Source organism: Vanessa tameamea, chromosome 21, assembly GCF_037043105.1.
Source record: "Vanessa tameamea isolate UH-Manoa-2023 chromosome 21, ilVanTame1 primary haplotype, whole genome shotgun sequence".
NCBI classification, from domain to species: Eukaryota; Metazoa; Arthropoda; class Insecta; order Lepidoptera; family Nymphalidae; genus Vanessa; species Vanessa tameamea.
Genome location: NC_087329.1, coordinates 3,045,560 through 3,063,528, shown reverse-complemented (window position 1 = coordinate 3,063,528; position 17,969 = coordinate 3,045,560). Strand labels below are relative to the sequence as shown.

Here is a 17,969-nt window from a genome sequence, read left to right as displayed (position 1 = left end):
AGTGTTGCCAAGAATAAAAATTGTATAAATATTCGAGGACAGATTAATTGATATATAGATAAAACCTTTACAGTGCTCGATTGATAAAATACAAGTGATACAAAAAAAAATTGCATACAGAGGCCATAATCACCGATAACGATCCTTTACAGACAGATTTCAAGTGTATCCAAATTAAAGTAACAAAAGTTACTGCTGATATATATTTACATATTTAACTTAAATAAAAATACGTTTTGCAGTTTTACATTGAAACTTAATTTTTCACTTACAATCTTCTTTAACTAATCTACTTATATTTGTAAAATTGTAAGTTGTTTGTTTGTACTTTATTGTACACTAGAAACATAATATACAGAAATATTAGTACAAAAAAATATTTAAAATAAAAACAACAATATATCAAAATATTTGATGTGTTGTACAACGGGTAGTTCTGTAGCTAAATCATTTCTTCCAGAAATCCAAAATTTCTTACTTCATTGAAAAATAACTAAACCAATACAAAGAGTATATAACAGTAGACGCCGCGTTTTTCGAAGAAGGTTTTCGTTTATATTCTATGAATATATAAGCTACACTCGCATTAACAAGCGAACACATCCCCCCCCCCGACCCCCTTTAAGCATATTGACGTGACAAATACGTCGATCATGTTCTTGATTATATATATTACAAAACACATAAGAGCTCATACACAATGTTATACATGTAATATAAATGTATTTTAAACGGTTTATAGGACCATGTGTCATAGTACTTCACAAAATGACCTAAATAAATATTCATTGTTTGAATTTCTAATAAACATTACTTAGAATACTCTACTAAAAATAGACATTTAGATTAAAGTTATGATAATTTTCGTTTTTTTTTAACTTGTTTTAATAAGATTTACACATTTTCCATGTTTATTGGAACGAAGTTCTTTTACGCGGCTTAAAATTGACCTAAAAATTGTTAATATATTTAATTGTGTATGTTACTCAATACATTATATATAGCGAAGTAAACATCGTTATCAATGTCGTTCCAACCGGGTGTCCCAAGACACGGCTCGTTTTTTATTTATTTATAAACACAGCCATTGATACGCAGACAATAAATACTGATATTTCTTTCGGAGGCGACGGTGACAGTTATTTGTCAATAACTCATTAAACAAGTTAATGTCATATAGCCTTTACCAATACCAGGGGGAATAAAGACAAATAAACAGCTTCGACTTTTAATTGACACGTCATTATTGGTCGATATCTAAAATAATCTTTGTTACGGCTGAAACACCATTGGACCTTGGAGTGGTGCAACAACCTTAATTAAAAGTATAACCTCGCCTTGCCTCCATTGATGGCAGGAGGGCTGGGTCATTTTCAGAAGATCGGAATTGTTATTCAACGGGGAAATGCTGCTAACATTGTTGCCACCATTCCACGCGTTCATAACTTGTACAGTAACTATTAATTTAATTTTCATTTTTATATCATTAATGCTTTGATGTTAATAATTATTATGTTAATAAACTTTAAGACACTAGTTTATTGTTTTCATAATTAATTCTTAAAAAGAATTGCGTTTTATTTTTAAATTATTTGTGAAAAATGACAGCAGTATTAATCAATAATCCTTTGTTTTATTAAAGATTTTGACATTGGCAAATACATAAAATTTGAATAAAGAACATAATTGACAATGTTAGCATTATTCTACAAGATGTCCAGTTGTAAACAATGAAATGAAAAGTCTTGTATAACGGAGAGATTGTGGATGATGTATAATCATAATACGATCGCCATTGTTATAAAATTCACACGCTCAACCTTTTGTTAAAATTACAAATTATGAAATTTCAAATAACGAAGCGTTGAGAACGAATTTATTATTACTTATGAATTTTAAATATACAGGAAAAAAATGTTGAATGTATTCGACATTCAACATTATTTTCTCAATATTACTTAAGTGTCTCGCTACTGGACTGAAGTCTCCTCTGTATTTAAAGAGACGCTGTTCAGTTCAGTTCAGTTCCACGCTGCTCCAATGCGAGTTGGTGGATACAAATGAAGTAGATTTGCAAATTATGACAGTTTTCTCACTAAATGAATAGTTTACACAAATGTCATATGGAAACTTAGTAATACCCTAGTTTGAACCAATTTTTAAGGTTTAAAATTTAATTGAATTTGATGACGTATCTTTAAACGTTTATAGTTCAATGGGCTTATTCTTTTTTAAACTTAACCCCTTTAGTGATGAACAAACAAAAATGATTGGTATGGATCCCACGTGATAACTGTAAAATCTACGTAATCGCTATTGAATCTATAAAAGTTGCAGTAATCTGATGGTCTATAAACCGAAATATAAAAAGATCAGTAAAAGGTAAATTTAGGTCAGTTTTATTGGATGCCAGTTAACCGCAGTTTATTATCGACACTTTCTAACACACTAAAAGAGATTGAATTCCAAAATGGCCGCCAAAAGTTTACGCGCCATTTCAGAAAAAAATAATTAGGTTAGATTATCAAAGGAAAATTATTTTTGAAGTTTTTCTAAATTAAAACTACTCGAATATGTTTTCATTCATTCGTTTAGCGAATAAATCAAATTAAAAGATAATTGAGAGTGATTGTATATTTAAATAAGTTCGGAAAAATGTTACCACTTGCAAAAAAGAAAATATTTAAGTTTTTTTTTAAAAGAAGTGAAGAAATTATAACAATGAAACGAATTTATTAACAAAGTTAAGGTGTTAGATTACTAAGCAGGTGCTAATTATGTAATCTAGGCAGGCGTGTGGGGTATTCAAGGTACAATAGTTTACCTTATATAGACACTAAATGGAGGTTAGGAATTGCAGCTTACCTGGGCGTCTGTCTGTCTGTTCTGACTACGTGACTGTCGACATTGTTCATAATAATTTATTTAAATTCAAATTTATATTCAAAGATTGATCGAAGTGTTTTTAATTTTTAATATAGAGTACCTATAATTAATGTTGATTATTTTTGCCAGAAGCAAGCTCTCCTTTTTAATATCACAGATAATAAACAGCATTCTAAAATTATTGTTATTATTAAGGTATTTGTTTAAACCTTAATTTGGTTTACTCGCTTAAGCAAGTTACATTATATTATTTGCAGAAAGGAAGTCGAAAATACGTTAATAAAAAACCCTCCAGACACTAATCAGTGATCATGGAGACGGCATGTGCTGTGCAAATGTGCACATGCACTTATAAATAAATTATCGTCGAACTAAATCTTATATTTTTAATTAAGTGTTGACATTAAGTATTTGTATTTCGACATCTGTTAAAAAGTTAATCACGATTTGTGGATTTTTCCTCATATTTTTAAATACTTTTGTCTCGTTACAAGCTCTACTTTATCAATTTAATTTTTTATTGTTTACAAAAAGAGTTTATATAAAAAAAAGGTTGTCCGTCATAATTTTCACAGATAAACAATCACAGAGCTACGCTAATAGGTAAGGAAGTCGGAATTCTTACACTTAAATTCTATTCCTTATTTTGGTACAAATAATATGTGTAGAATTTTATTGAACATTATAATATAATATTTCTTCATAAATCAAATATTTGAGAATAAGAAGGTTTCTGGCCTGAAAATAACATGTTTTTTTCATAAGTTTATATCCTTAAACATTCATGTTTTACCGGTAGCTAGGGAAAGAGTATCGAATTACATATTATCTCTTTTTTTTTAAATCCTCCTTAGTACATACATGTTTTTTGTTATAACTGTTTAAGTCACTCCTTGTATGATTATTCGTGTGTTTTTAAAATATTTACAACAACAACAATTACAAATGATTTGTCCGTATCACGGAACCGTATAAAAATACTCCTCCCTTTAATATTTGTATAACTGATTGAAGTGTGTACCGCAAGTATACTTATCAATGTAGAGATAATCTTTATGGTATACACGTGGGCGCAACGTAACATAAACACGCTTGAACGACACGTGCAGCATTTTAATTATATATTAAATCTAAAACGAAAAGTAAAAAACATTGGAAAATCCAAAAGTGCATACATATATGAAATATATAAAATTAAGCGTACGAATTTATTAAAAAAAAAAAGACCAATTACTTTAAAATGATCTCAATTATCTTTACAACGATAAAGACGAGAAAATATCTTTAATAGTTAGTTAGCATAACGTTGCAAAGGTATTTTAATTCCATGAACTAACAAGAGTATAATAATAAAATTAATGCCGAATATAAGGAAAGTGGTTTTCAATCGTAAAGGACGCCATGACGTTTCGCATCATGAGTCGAACAACTGATTAAAGTTGTCTTCAACTTTCAAACATCTTAAGTATCGAAACTGTAAGAATATTGATTTAATAAACAGTTTTATTTTTCGTTCAAAATATAAATCTAAAAAAAAAAGTTGTAAAGGTTTAAATAAAGAATTAAAAACAATGATAGTATTATTGTTTGCATAACAATATAAGTCCCAAAAAAAAAAAAAACGTAATAATAATTGTAACAACATAAATAAATACTTTATTAATTACTAATTTCGTACGTTTGTACATATTTCCCTTACTATCTAAAATGTATTAGTTTAATGTTTAACTGGCTTAAGTTACTTCCATGAATTCGGTAAGCTAATGTCTCATGTGAATGTTTGTATGTTAAACGTTTCACTGTAATACTATCGCCAACAAATTCCGCTATAAAGGAAAGGTCAAACTCTCCGTTTGGTGGGTAAGTTAGTTACATAATAAGAGGCATTTTGCAAGGCATTTTACTTGTTGGTAGGGCTTCGTGCAAGCCCGTCTGGGTACCACCCACTCATCAGATATTCTACCGCCAAACAACAGTACTCAGTATTGTTGTGTTCCGGTTTGAAGGGTGAGTGAGCCAGTGTAACTACAGGCACAAGGGACATAACATCGTATTTCCCGAGGTTGGTGGCGCATTGGTGATGTAAGGAATGGTTAATATTTCTTACAGCGCCATTGTAGTGACCATTTACAATCAGGTGACCTAGGTGGATATCCTCGTTCGCCTACCGATATTATAAAAAAAAGGGTCAGAATGGACGAAGATGTGTCACTCTTACCAACGTACCAACGTTTGGGTCTACTGCAATAATTGCGATAAGCGAATAATAAATACTTCATCGCCTTCGGCAAGGGAAAAGATTCTTACTCCTTTTTGTTTATGAACCGATTTTGATTTATCTGTTTCTGTTGGGTTCAGTATACATTAATTGAATTGGATTTATTCCAAGCATCATTCTTTGGCCAACTTTTTTTTTTGATCAAACAATTTTTTTATTGTTGATTAATAAAGTAACCAAATCAAATGAAACCGATACATACGTAATTGCGTTTTAACAGACATACTAACCTTATCTTCTTTACAGGGGCGGATCGAGCCCTGTAGAGACAATGAATTCTCAGAGTCACATAAAAATATACATAAATAAATTAAATTAAATTTCTAAACGCTTCATTTTCTGGACACACCTAAACCTTATGTTTTTATAAGAATACAATTAAATTAAAATCCTGATACATTATAATACAATTTTTTTCAAAAACTTATACAAGCAATCAACTTAAAAAAAAATAGCCGTTTACACGAGTCGATTTAAATCGGTCGATCGAGTCGATTGATAAACTTCAATTCGATATAGGAGTCATATATATATTTGTTATTTCTATAAAAAAATAATATGAAATTTTACAAAGAAGAAATAAAAACTTGTATTTAACTGGCGGAATACATTAAATATCTTGTGAAATGACAGAAACATATCCAACAGTGCTAGTAACAGCCCACTAATTTCCAATAGCCCTGTTTATTTTATTTCAGTTCCTATTTCGTCTATGTATAATCCGACCCTGCGTGATTTTCATCTGGTCGCTGGTGTCATAAACATAAAACCATTTAACATAACATGATAAGTCAGAAATATTGTGAGCGGAACGAACTAACTTCAGTTAAACTATATTAAATAATTTTGTTTGTATCTGTACTTAATACAAAACCAAGTCTCTCTCACCGTATGTACGCTAATATTATTAAACTACGCAAATTATTTTAATACGGTTTTCATAAATAACAGATTCAAATGGACGGTTATAAATAAATAAATATTGGACAACATCACATACACTACTCTGATCCCAATGTATGTAGCTAAAGCACTTGTGTCATGTAAATCAGAAGTAACGACGGTACCACAAACACCAGACCAAAAAGAACATAGAAACTAATGAACTTTTTCTACATCAACTCGGCCGGAAATCGAACCCGAGACCTCTCAGTGGCGTACCCATGAAAACCTCATATATATTATAGTGGAGAAAAGCCGAGAATTTTAAGTAATTTTTATGTTTATTCTGCAATCACAAAATTTCAGAATGACCGAATTACATCCGTTTGAAGTTGGAACGTGAAAATGGAACCTTAACTTTTTTATTTCAATACACAGCTTAGAATTTTAACGACACAGCAATCTGAAGATCTTCGAATCGATATATCATTAGGAGAGAAAATGATTTTGCTAAATTTTGTACTGATAGACGCTTCACGTCTAGACTTAAAACAAACACAATTAAAACGGGTGATATGATTTTAAGTATAAAAAAATGTAGTTAGTTTAATATACATTTTACACAAGCACTATTCATAACTATTTACTTGTCCTTGTGCTTTAGCACAAAGTGCCATGTGTACTCTTTCTATCTGCACGAAATAAAATTTAGTAGTTCTCAACGTCTATTCATCTGACATTCCTAAAGGTGCTGGTCAGGTTTCTCTAGCTAGGTCAAACGAATTTTTAATAACTGAGCATTTTTAATAACATTCTTTGCTCAGTTATTTAAACAGTTTTAAAAACAAGAAATGAAAAAATACCTTACACATATAATTCCAATAAAAAACAGACCGTCTAAACAGGATATATGTATGTAAATAAACTAACTGCATTCAATTAGCATAAAAATGTTGTTTATTTTCCACGGAACCCAGTCAAGAAGTTACTCATTTATTTTTTTGCAACCAGTCCACTCAACCACATTTCTAACTCATCAGCATTACAAATAACTGGTTGGTATCATCAATGCATTGTGAACTGATTTTTTTCATGAATATAAAACAGCTATTACCATAACATCGAGAGTTTCAGGGTTCTCTAGTAAAATGTAATTTATTGATTTTGGTATATAAATCTTATATAGGTCCTAATAAATTAATTCAAAGAAGTTATTTATCCATTCCCAAAATAGGTACAGAAAATTATTGGTAAAATTAAAGCGAATTCCATCAAAAGGAAATTATAAATTATTTGTAAAGTTGTAAAAAATATTATTTATCTGTATTCATGTATTGTATTAAGTTAAAGTCACAATAAAGGTACAAGCTATTTAACTTTAAATAACATCATAAATATATCCAAGGTCTTTTATAATTTTCCGTCAACAATAATTCATTATAACCCATAACCGTTATCTCTCTGTTTCACAGATAAATTATTATAAAAAGACGTAATTGTATTTTTTTCCCCTTATCTTAAATTATTACGTCGATAAAATAAATTGATTTATTGGGTTCAGGTCAAATGCTATAACTGTTTATTAAAAATATTATATCAAATATTTTTTATGTCGTAAAACTTTGAGATGCAGTCGTTTATTTTTTATATTTTATATATATATACCTACATATATATCTTTATTATACTATATATATATCTACATTTTTGTTTATACTTGATTTATAATAATAAAACAAAAAAAATTAAAAGTTATCTATAAAAAAATACAAATCACAAATAAAGGCGTCTTTTTTGTGATAGCTAACTGAAAAAAAAAACTATCAATATACATAAAACTTATAACAAAAAATTCATGGGATTTCAGAGAAGGTTTAAGTACGACTACATAACAATAATATCATATAAGTTCGCTTCGCGGTTTCACCTGCTTTAAATTTAGACTATTACGTGACTAGCGTGAATTTGATATTCTTGTATACAGAACGATATTGTTAAAGACCGAATTATGTTCACTAATTCAAGTCATTAACTATTCAATCGAGTTTCTAAAATATTTCTGAAAACTAGAATTGAACTTAATTGCGTGATAGCCAATAAAGTTACTTAATACGTTACGAACTGCTTTTACGTGTTTAGATATATTTTTTCAATAATTATCTTGTTTTATAATTACACGTCACTTTGCAATTTAAGTAACAGATAAAAAATTACACGATTGAGATTTTTTATCTGTTGAAAATCGATTGCGCAAGATATTTTAAACTGTTTTAATTTTTCTTGAGTTTAATGTTCATTTTCTATTCTATTGAAACGAATAATCCATTCTGACGTAAGAAATTGTGAATTTATTTTTAATAAGACATTCTTGACGTTTCATTTTTAACAAAATGATGTTCACACAAAATTTAAATCTGCTATTACTTCCACTTTACATAATATAAATTAAATTATATACATATACCGTAAAAAAATATTGCCTAATTTTCAATTAATATAATTTTTTATACGAAAAATGTTTGTAATAGTAGTAAGTAGAATTACGTTGTTAGAATTAGTATGTATTCAATATAGTCGTATTATACTAGCTATACCCATGTAGTGCAAGGTCTATTAAAATAATTTTGTAAAAAAATATGCGATACGTCTTAAATCTATTGTATACTAATGGTACTGGCCCAGAAACCTTCGCGAAAGTTCCAAATGTAACGAATTTGACGAACAAAACGAGGATTCATTCTTATACTAAATCAAAATACAGCTATTAGAACACACGGATATTCTTTATTCAAAAACAAGTATGTACTATAATCCTCATTTAAAAATAACACTGAGCAGTTTTTTGTAGATTTTTTTACAGATTAAAAATAAATAACAAGAGTTCCAGTAAAAATAAATATAATACGTTTATTATTATAGTTTTAAAAACGTTATCGTTAAGTTTCATTGTTTGAGGATTAACATAATTACCAAACAATAGTATCTCGTCAAAAGAAATATTTTTACGGTAATTCCTTATCAGAAATGTGAGGCAGGTATGTAAAGACGAACAGTTGTATTATTTTATATGTAATAAAATTTATGAACTATCGTAATCACCGAAATAATTTCAAAAGGAGGATATACGAAAAATAAACTACTGAAGTTAGAAAATGTTAAGCTAATTAACAAATTTATTAGTTAAACGATTATTTATATATATATATATATATATATATATATATGTACTTGTTGACGGTCACGGCTTAGCTCACGTTTTAGGGGTCGTTAAGGTTATGTACTTCCTTTAAGTTCAAACTTGATTCATAGCAAATGTCATCAATTTTTTTTTCACAGACAGTCACTTTCGTATTTATAATATTAGTATATAAATATAGATTATTCTTCTTTTCTATACATAACTGTGCTTTTAAATCCAGCTTAGGTCAACTAAACAACAAAATACTTTATAAAATAAATTAGTCTGAACTTGGTTTATAATTAACTTATTTTCCGGGTCATTCTATTTTCCGTTAGTTCAACGTTGTTATTTGTTTATACTGTACGAGAAAAACCCGACAAACGTTCAGAAATCTATAAATAAACGCTATCGCCCGCACCTTCGCTCGCGTTTTAGGGGTGGGTTGTCAGGTGATAAAAGTAGCTAAGTTAGTAAGTAGGTATGTCCTTCCTTGGGCTTTGAATTGGTTCATATCAAATTTCATCAATAAAAAATTTACCTAAAAATTTAATCTCTATTTATAATAAAATTTCTTGTTATTTGTTAGTTTTTGTTTAATTTATATTTTAACTTTATATTGACATTATAACACTTGCATAACATTTTGCTATTTGCTTATATTCCTTAATAAAAATAAATTCTTCATCGAATTAAAAATAAATAAAAAGAAATAAGGAGGTATAATAATATATGTTTTAATTGATTGTATTGTCGCTACAAATTAATCTAATTATAGTTGCAACATTTTAACACACACGCACATTAACACATGAAGATAAATCGAAGCCTGTAAAAAAACGTATACTAACGGTAACTGTGACATATGTCATTTTATTTTATAAAACAATACAAATTCTCGCAATCTGTGCCCACTCGGCACAAATAAAAAGAAAAAAAAACAAATTCTCGCATCTCTTCGAGTTCATCAGAAACAGAGTTACTCCTTGAGATCTATGTATCAATCTATCTATACTGTTATGTAACTGATTGTCGGAAGAGATTAAATATTGAATTCCTTGCCGGTTCTTCTCGGTAAAATCTACATTGCCGGTGGTAGTTTTACATTTAATTTCATCACGTAAAATGATGATTCCAAATTATTCACAAGAGCCATTTACAATAAAGTATAATTTCGTTGCGATTGTTTTGATTATACTCGTATGTCGATATAAAACGCTTTTTCAATGTTTTTAAATATATATATAATAAAATCTTTATTTTACAAGGTTAATTTTAATTTGAAGATACCACCGGTTCAGAACGTAGAGTCTACCAAAAAAGACCGATAACGGTCTTCGTCTATTAGTTTTACATATATCTTACGACATATTAGGATTAATAGAAAAATCTGTTAAGTTAAGGTGCATCGTTTGCCCCCTATAATATAAAAAAAAAATATCAGCTTAAATTGTAATAATATTCTTCCCACAAATTGTGTATGAAATATATTTAAGGTTGAGCCCGTTTATCTGTCCTGCATAACGAAAATATGAAAATACTTCTTAAATAAACATTTAGTTATTAACATATTATAAAAAATTATATAAGTTTATTAAAGTGCTTATTGCTTAATGCTTATTAGGAAGATAATTTAGTTTTTGTCTACGTCGCGATATAATTAGTATATAAACAAAATTACTCATAATGAAATCACTGTTAATAACGTCATTACGTTTTAAATTAATGACTCATTTATGTTATTCTTCAAGAGCAATCAATAAACTATAAACATTAACGGATGGAACATGGACCACGTACCACAGCTAAGAGATCTCAAAGCGTATCTTGTCAATTCGAATTTTATACAAAAATTGACAATATTGACATAGGAAAGTTTTTTTTAAATGAATAGGTCGCTTAAATTAATTCTCTTTTTTTTTGTAATGAAATATATCATATTTTTGTTTAAGTTAGTGCAATGTTTATGTATGTCGTTGCAATATGCTTTGTAGAATCTACATTCCGAACCGGGGGCGTCTTTAAATTTAATTTTAAGCTGTAACATTATTGCAACAAGTTTTTATAAGAGCCTACTTGAATAAAGAATATTTTAATATTAACTTTACGATGAGCATGTCTACACGTTTTAAATATTATCTCGAATAATCAACAAAAAGGTCTTATATTTTATCCTTTTTAACTTAATAAGTAGATTAAGTTAATGGTGTATCTACAAAATACTTTAATTGCAATTCACTAATACGCACTCATCATAATAAACATTACGAACAATCATATCAGTATATTCAATTTGTTTATTATGAAATAAAAAACAATTGATCCTTAAAATGATTACATAAATTCACATTTATAGCGAAAGCTTAATGTACTAGTAAAAATAACAAGGATCTTGAATTTTATATGTAAATATTTATTAATTAATATATCTTATCCACTAACCCCCTTTAGAGCTCCTAATCCTTTAACCTAACAAGGCTTTAGGAGGCCAAAGCACAGCAGTAGAATACTAAAAAGCCGTAACTTTTTACTTCAAATATTTCTTTTGTCAATGGTAGTTTACCATATAACCCGAAATTGACCAATTAGTCCCTCTACAATCCTCGAATATGTCAAAATACTTTCATTTAAGAACAAAACAAAGGATTACAGAAATAAATTAACATATATCAAAACGCGCTCTCTATAAAAATTATGTAATTCTATTAACAAACTGTCACAAAGAAATTGAATCAAATCGTTGTTAAGCTATTATCCTATTCAGCTAACACAACGATAGAGTTGCGATTCGGACAAAGTTGGATCGAAAGACGTTATAAATTAGTAGAATGGGCCCTCAGTTGCACCTCACGTTGCACTTCACAGAGATTCGTTATAAACTCAAACATAACACTTGAAAATCAAGAGGTGATTGGCCGTATTTGACCCCGCGACCTTCTTTTTACGATCCACGTTCCCCATGCAATGGGCTACCTCTGCATATTACACGATTATATATAAATAATTAAAATTGGGAATGGATTATAAGAACTTTTAAAAATTGTGGTTTTTTTTATTTAACCGATAGTGATAATTCGTATGTACTTTATTTAAGAAAAAAAAACATTTATGATTAATATAATTTATTTTAGAAACATTTTTTTAATGGGCAAATCAAAATAAAAACCTTAGAAACAATTGATGTCTCTAAAGTATATTAACATTTTGTTCATACAATTTTAAAATGTTTGCATAATCAGTAGAAAATATTTTTAAATAAAAGCCGATCCATATTTTGATGCAGACTTTGCGTCATATACAGATCCACTCACAAGGGCGCGCTTTACGTTAAATTATCGACGTTTTAATAAAATATATATTTGCAAAGTTAACAAATATAATCTTGTATTTTTTTGCTGTATTCACTTTATTTACTGACGCACACTTAAACATTTTGTAGTGTACGCGTCAGTCATACTTATGCACGTCGATAATATCATTTTGATTAATTCATGATGGCGGGGCGCACCTTTGAGAAGGAGTCTATACTAATATTATAAATGCGAAAGTAACTATCTCTCTATCTGTTACGTTTCACGGCTAAACTAGAACCGAATTTGACGTAATTTAGTATGACGCTTAACTGCAAGGATATACGCTACTTTTCTATACCTCTTCTCTACTTGGTGGTAGGGCTTTGTGCAAGCCCGTCTGGGTAGGTACTACCCACTCATCAGATATTCTACCGCCAAATAACAGTACTCTGTATTGTTGTGTTCCGGTTAGAAGGGTGAGTGAGCCAGTGTAATCACAGGCACATGGGACATAACATCTTAGTTCCCAATGTTGGTGACGCATAGGTGATGTAAGGAATGGTTAATATTTCCTACAGCGCCTTTGTCTATGGGCGGTGGTGACCACTTACCATCAGGTGGCCCATATGCTCGACCGCCAATCAATGCCATAAAAAAAAAAAAAAACCTGATACCGACGCCCTCCCTAACGCGGTTTAAACTGCGGGCGAAAGAAGATCTATATACTATGAATACAGTTCATTTTGGTTTTGATATAATCGTAGTAAAGGAAGACAACCTGTTGCTTGATGTAATAGTTTCAGTCTGTCGGCATGTTAACGATATAAATTTGTAATTAAACATTTGTATACATGAGAACAAGCTTATAACGATTATTATAAACGCGTTCCAAATATGTTTTTGGCGACAATGTAAAGGTGAATATTAATTGGCGGCCATTACGCGTCGTGGTGATTTCCTTTAACGATGTATTGATTATACGTCGAATTGCGCACGCGCATCAAGGTTCTATACTACCTTTTTATTAGCTGTCCTACTTTGTGATTTTAATTATTTTTATCTGTGGTTATAAAAGTTAACTACTTTAGACTAGCTACATTTAAACTAGGCTTTTATAATACATATTTATCGTATAAAACAGTAGACTTAAAAACTGATAGAGTCATCGTTATTACGAGAGAATGTAATTATATCGAATTTATAATACATTTGAGTATAGAATACCTATAATTTTTTTTTATATACTCATTATATTTACTCTATATCTACCTACTTGTACTGTTGAATATGACCATATGACACAGATCAATTACGCAATGCAATCATATTTTACGAATACATTTTACAGAGAATAAAACAAAAAAAAAAACAATTAAATATATATATTACATTTAATAATAATAACACTAAAATAAGAAAAAGTATAATTACCACAAAATAAATCTTTTAAATATACCTTTAAAATATATCAAAATTATTAGAAATTATTCATAAAGTTTGGAATGTACTGATAAAACTTTAAACTGCTTAAGTATGGTAAACAACATGCGAACTTTTATCAATTAAATTGTCAATACTTCTCGGTAGGAATTATGACCAGAAAGACTACTATAGTCTACAATACGTTATTTTGGTTTTGAAATAACTCCGAAGAATAAACAAGACAAATTATTTTCTCAACGGGATAAACCGAAAATTATTATGAATATACAGTCAAAATAATAATAAACAACAAATGTATCAATAGAATTAATAAAAATAATAGTATCTTTACTTTTGTAATAAAACATTTGAATATTCATTGAAATTATTAAATAAGAATTAAAATATTTTACTTAAATGAAAATACTTTTTTTTAGCTTTAGTAAACATCAAGCGTCAGGAGTTGATTGACATTTGAAGTATATGTTATCTTAATGTTTATTTTAAATAAAATATTAAACGTACCTCATCCTCTTCGTCGTCATTGTAAAACGGATCCAATAGCAGATTCTTCCAATATATCACATCTGGTGGGACGGCATACGCGTCGTGATCCCTCAAATTCGCGTACAGAGGACTCTCCCTCCCTACACCCTCGGAACTAGCACTGATCGAACAACTCTCGACCTCAACACTGCCGCCACAGGAGCACCCTTCGTCCGTATAACTGTACCCGTATTCAATTTCTTCGTAAATATTCTCGTCGGTGAGAGCGTCGCGTACCGGCTCGTAGCCATCGTCGCACGGCTTGTCCGGTGTCATAGCGCCGACTGACTCGCACCTGTCTCCCACCTCTTGTAACGCATAAACAGAGAACGGCTGAGGCGAAAAATCGCTCGCCGTATCGAAAGACAAACTCGATATTGTCGCCCTATGCTGCGCCTGCGACAATACGCGACGCAATATCTCGTCCGAGTTATGGTAGCCGCTGGAGTGGGACCATACGGCCGCGTAGGCTTCCTTTACCGCTTCAGGGTCGGCATTATCAACATTGCACTCCTTGTAGCTCCAGCACGTGCTCTCGGAATCGCTATCCGATTGGTTTATCGATTCCGTGTTGTCTTTTATCACGACGTTATCGTACGAGGGCGACGGAGTCCTCATCCTTACTTTTCGCGGCGGTACCGGTGGTGCAGATTTGCGTTTTTCATCCGTCACCTTCGCACTCGTTGCTGGCGTGCTTGTCATAAACGAGACATCCGATAGAGCCGAATCACAAGCACTGCAGTCTACAGACACACTGTTTTCGTTTGGCACTTGTTTTGTTTGGTCACTAATAACTTTAATTTCGGTTTCGACGTAGTTAGTTTGGTTTATTCCTTGCAAGCACTCGTCGAAGATATTGAGGATACTTTGGGAAACTTCTTTTTCTGACGGCGCGAGATTTCTTTGGTATTCATCTAGCTTGAATATTTCCTTGCCTAGTTGGGAGAGTATCTCGTCGAAGGCACAGTCCGACTCGGAGTCCTCCGATATGACGGACGGAGGTCTGACGACGACGAGAGGGTCGTATTCTTCTATAGAAGCGCGTATTGTCGTCAGCCACGCGATTACCGGCTGAGCGGAGCGGTCGCGCAGTGTTTCCACTACGGCGTGCGGTATCCAACTTGTGACCTCACACATTTTGCCGTTCGCTGCAAAACACGATAACCGGTGTATGAATCAACCGTGGGATTCCGCGAATGCTCGTCCCTTAACACGTCTCCGCACCGTTACTGCGTTACAATTGAACTTACGAGACCAGTCCGCGATATCGGCGACATTTGCACTCGCCTGATTACTTATCGTGATATTTCTTCCTAATGTAAACGTTACGAAAACATCCCGTGATACCCATTCTGACCTCCGATAAACATTCGCAAACTTAATCGTTGCGCGTATAAAGAAAAAAAAAACACAGTTTTTTTTTTTTCGAAATGTCAAAGTGACATTTAGTTCGCGCGTTTTTCCTCGAGACGATATAAAAATGTAGCGGTACGTCCGCGCGCGCCCCGTCCGCCGCGATAGTGCTGTACCGTCCGACAATTAATACGAATCGTTCATTCTGAGCAGAGTCTGTGACCGATATTCCACGTTATTTCTGTTGCGGAGCGGAGCGTGGCGTAACCGCACTAAAAACTAAAAGCAAATGCAATGTGCATTAGATAAATGAAACAGGCGCCGGGACGTACGCATATCTAAGAGTATGAATTCATACGTCCCCAACCGAGGCCCGCTGCTTTCATATATATTTTCTTATCTGTGTTGACATAAGGCTACCTTCGCTTCACTAACGTGTAAATAACGGGCATATGTTTGCACAGAAAATATTTGCAATATTAAATGTAACGTAATACGTCGTTTTACAATCAATTGTAAATTACACAATAACATACTATTATAATACAACAGTTTGTTTCGTTTTTTTTTTTTTTGCTTTACATAACTAGACCATAGTTGAAATTCTAAAAATGAAGACTATTAAGACTACCCGAAGATTTTCACAAATAACTATAACCAATAATAGTTTTTATAATAATAATAACAGTATTACTAAAACTCCGCTGTCCGTCAGTTCATCTATCCGTCTGTCACTAGGCTGTATCTCATAACAGTGATAGTTAGACACTTGAAATTTTCACAGATAATGTATTTCTGTTGCCGCTATAACAATAAATACTAAAAAAAAACAGCCTAAAATAAATATTCAAGGGGGGCTCCCATACGACAGACATGATTTTTTGTTATGTTTATATCACTTTCTATGTCTGGTCACACCAAACATTGGAAAGTTGGTAAAAATCCTGGAGAAACAGTTGAAAATCATCACTTCAATCATAATGAGAAATTCCTTTAAAGTTTGTAAAACCTAGTTTCCACCATCGTATAATTGAAACGGCATGCGGCCCTTGCTTGGTAGCCCGCTAATGAGCGAACAAGGAACCTCAGAAGCTAATGTAAGGCGAATCCATTCATAAGAAAGCGAGAAACAACGCCAAAGATGAATATGCACCTTATACTTAACGAAATAAAGCGCAAAATCGAATAGCTGGTTATTTTCTTAAGTCATTATAGTTGCGAATTCACGTCAATGGCTACTGTTTGGCACATGTGAAAATATCATGTTTCCATCGAAGCCAGCATTTCCTCTGTCTATGAAATTATATATTGTAGGTTATTTTATCTATTAATATCTAGTTTGGTTTGGGACTCAAGCATTTTCTGTGAGACAACTATTATCTCAACGAAGTCATAGATTGTCACAAAAACGTCAACTATTAATTTTATACTAGTTAAAAGATCACATTTCACAATAATTATGATTCTAAAATTATTAACAAATCAAAATATTTACTATAAATAATATTAATAAATCATTTTAACGTACATTAAAGTTTATTTTAATGTTTAACAATTACATAATATTAATACATCGCGTATATACTATGTACGTAGTTATTATTTTAAAATTTCGGTTGACGTTAAACTACTTAAACCCAATACTAGAAAAACCGTACGATTTAAAACTTTTTAATTATATATTTTAGACAATTATAAAATATATACTTAAAAACATATTATTAAAATGATATTTAAGAAGAACTTGTTTACATTTTGACAATTTCGCTTTGAAATGGTCTACATACGCGTATGTGTCACCAAGGTCCGGCCACTCGCCCACAACACTAGCAGCTGCGAGTCAATTCAGCCAATCAACAGCTATAATTACTAATTGCACTCAATGGAGTTTAATTTATACTTTTTTTCGTTCATTCGTTCATTCGTTCATTGCTCAATCCATACGGGTATTTATGGTAACAAGATAATATATTTTAGTAATTATTCCCTAAGAACTAGAAAGGAAACTAACAATGGATTATCGAACATAGATATTATACGTTCCGTTTTACGTAGAATAATATTTTTATACGATCTTATGTTAACAGATTCCTTCGTCTTGAGACAATCCTTCGTTTCCTGATTTTGAATG

At 31.1% G+C, this 17,969-nt stretch overlaps 1 protein-coding gene across 1 annotated transcript in view; it reads right to left on the bottom strand.

The window, feature by feature from the left end:
• The window catches only part of LOC113394122 (rho GTPase-activating protein 27-like), a 46,963-nt gene extending 30,954 nt beyond the window's left edge, over positions 1-16,009 (bottom strand). Inside the window, exon 1 of the mRNA XM_026631321.2 lies at positions 14,465-16,009. Coding sequence (XP_026487106.1) covers positions 14,465-15,622 — 1,158 coding nt within the window. The 5' untranslated portion in view covers positions 15,623-16,009. The remainder of the gene's footprint in view (positions 1-14,464) is intronic.
• Positions 16,010-17,969: the final 1,960 nt, after the last annotated feature.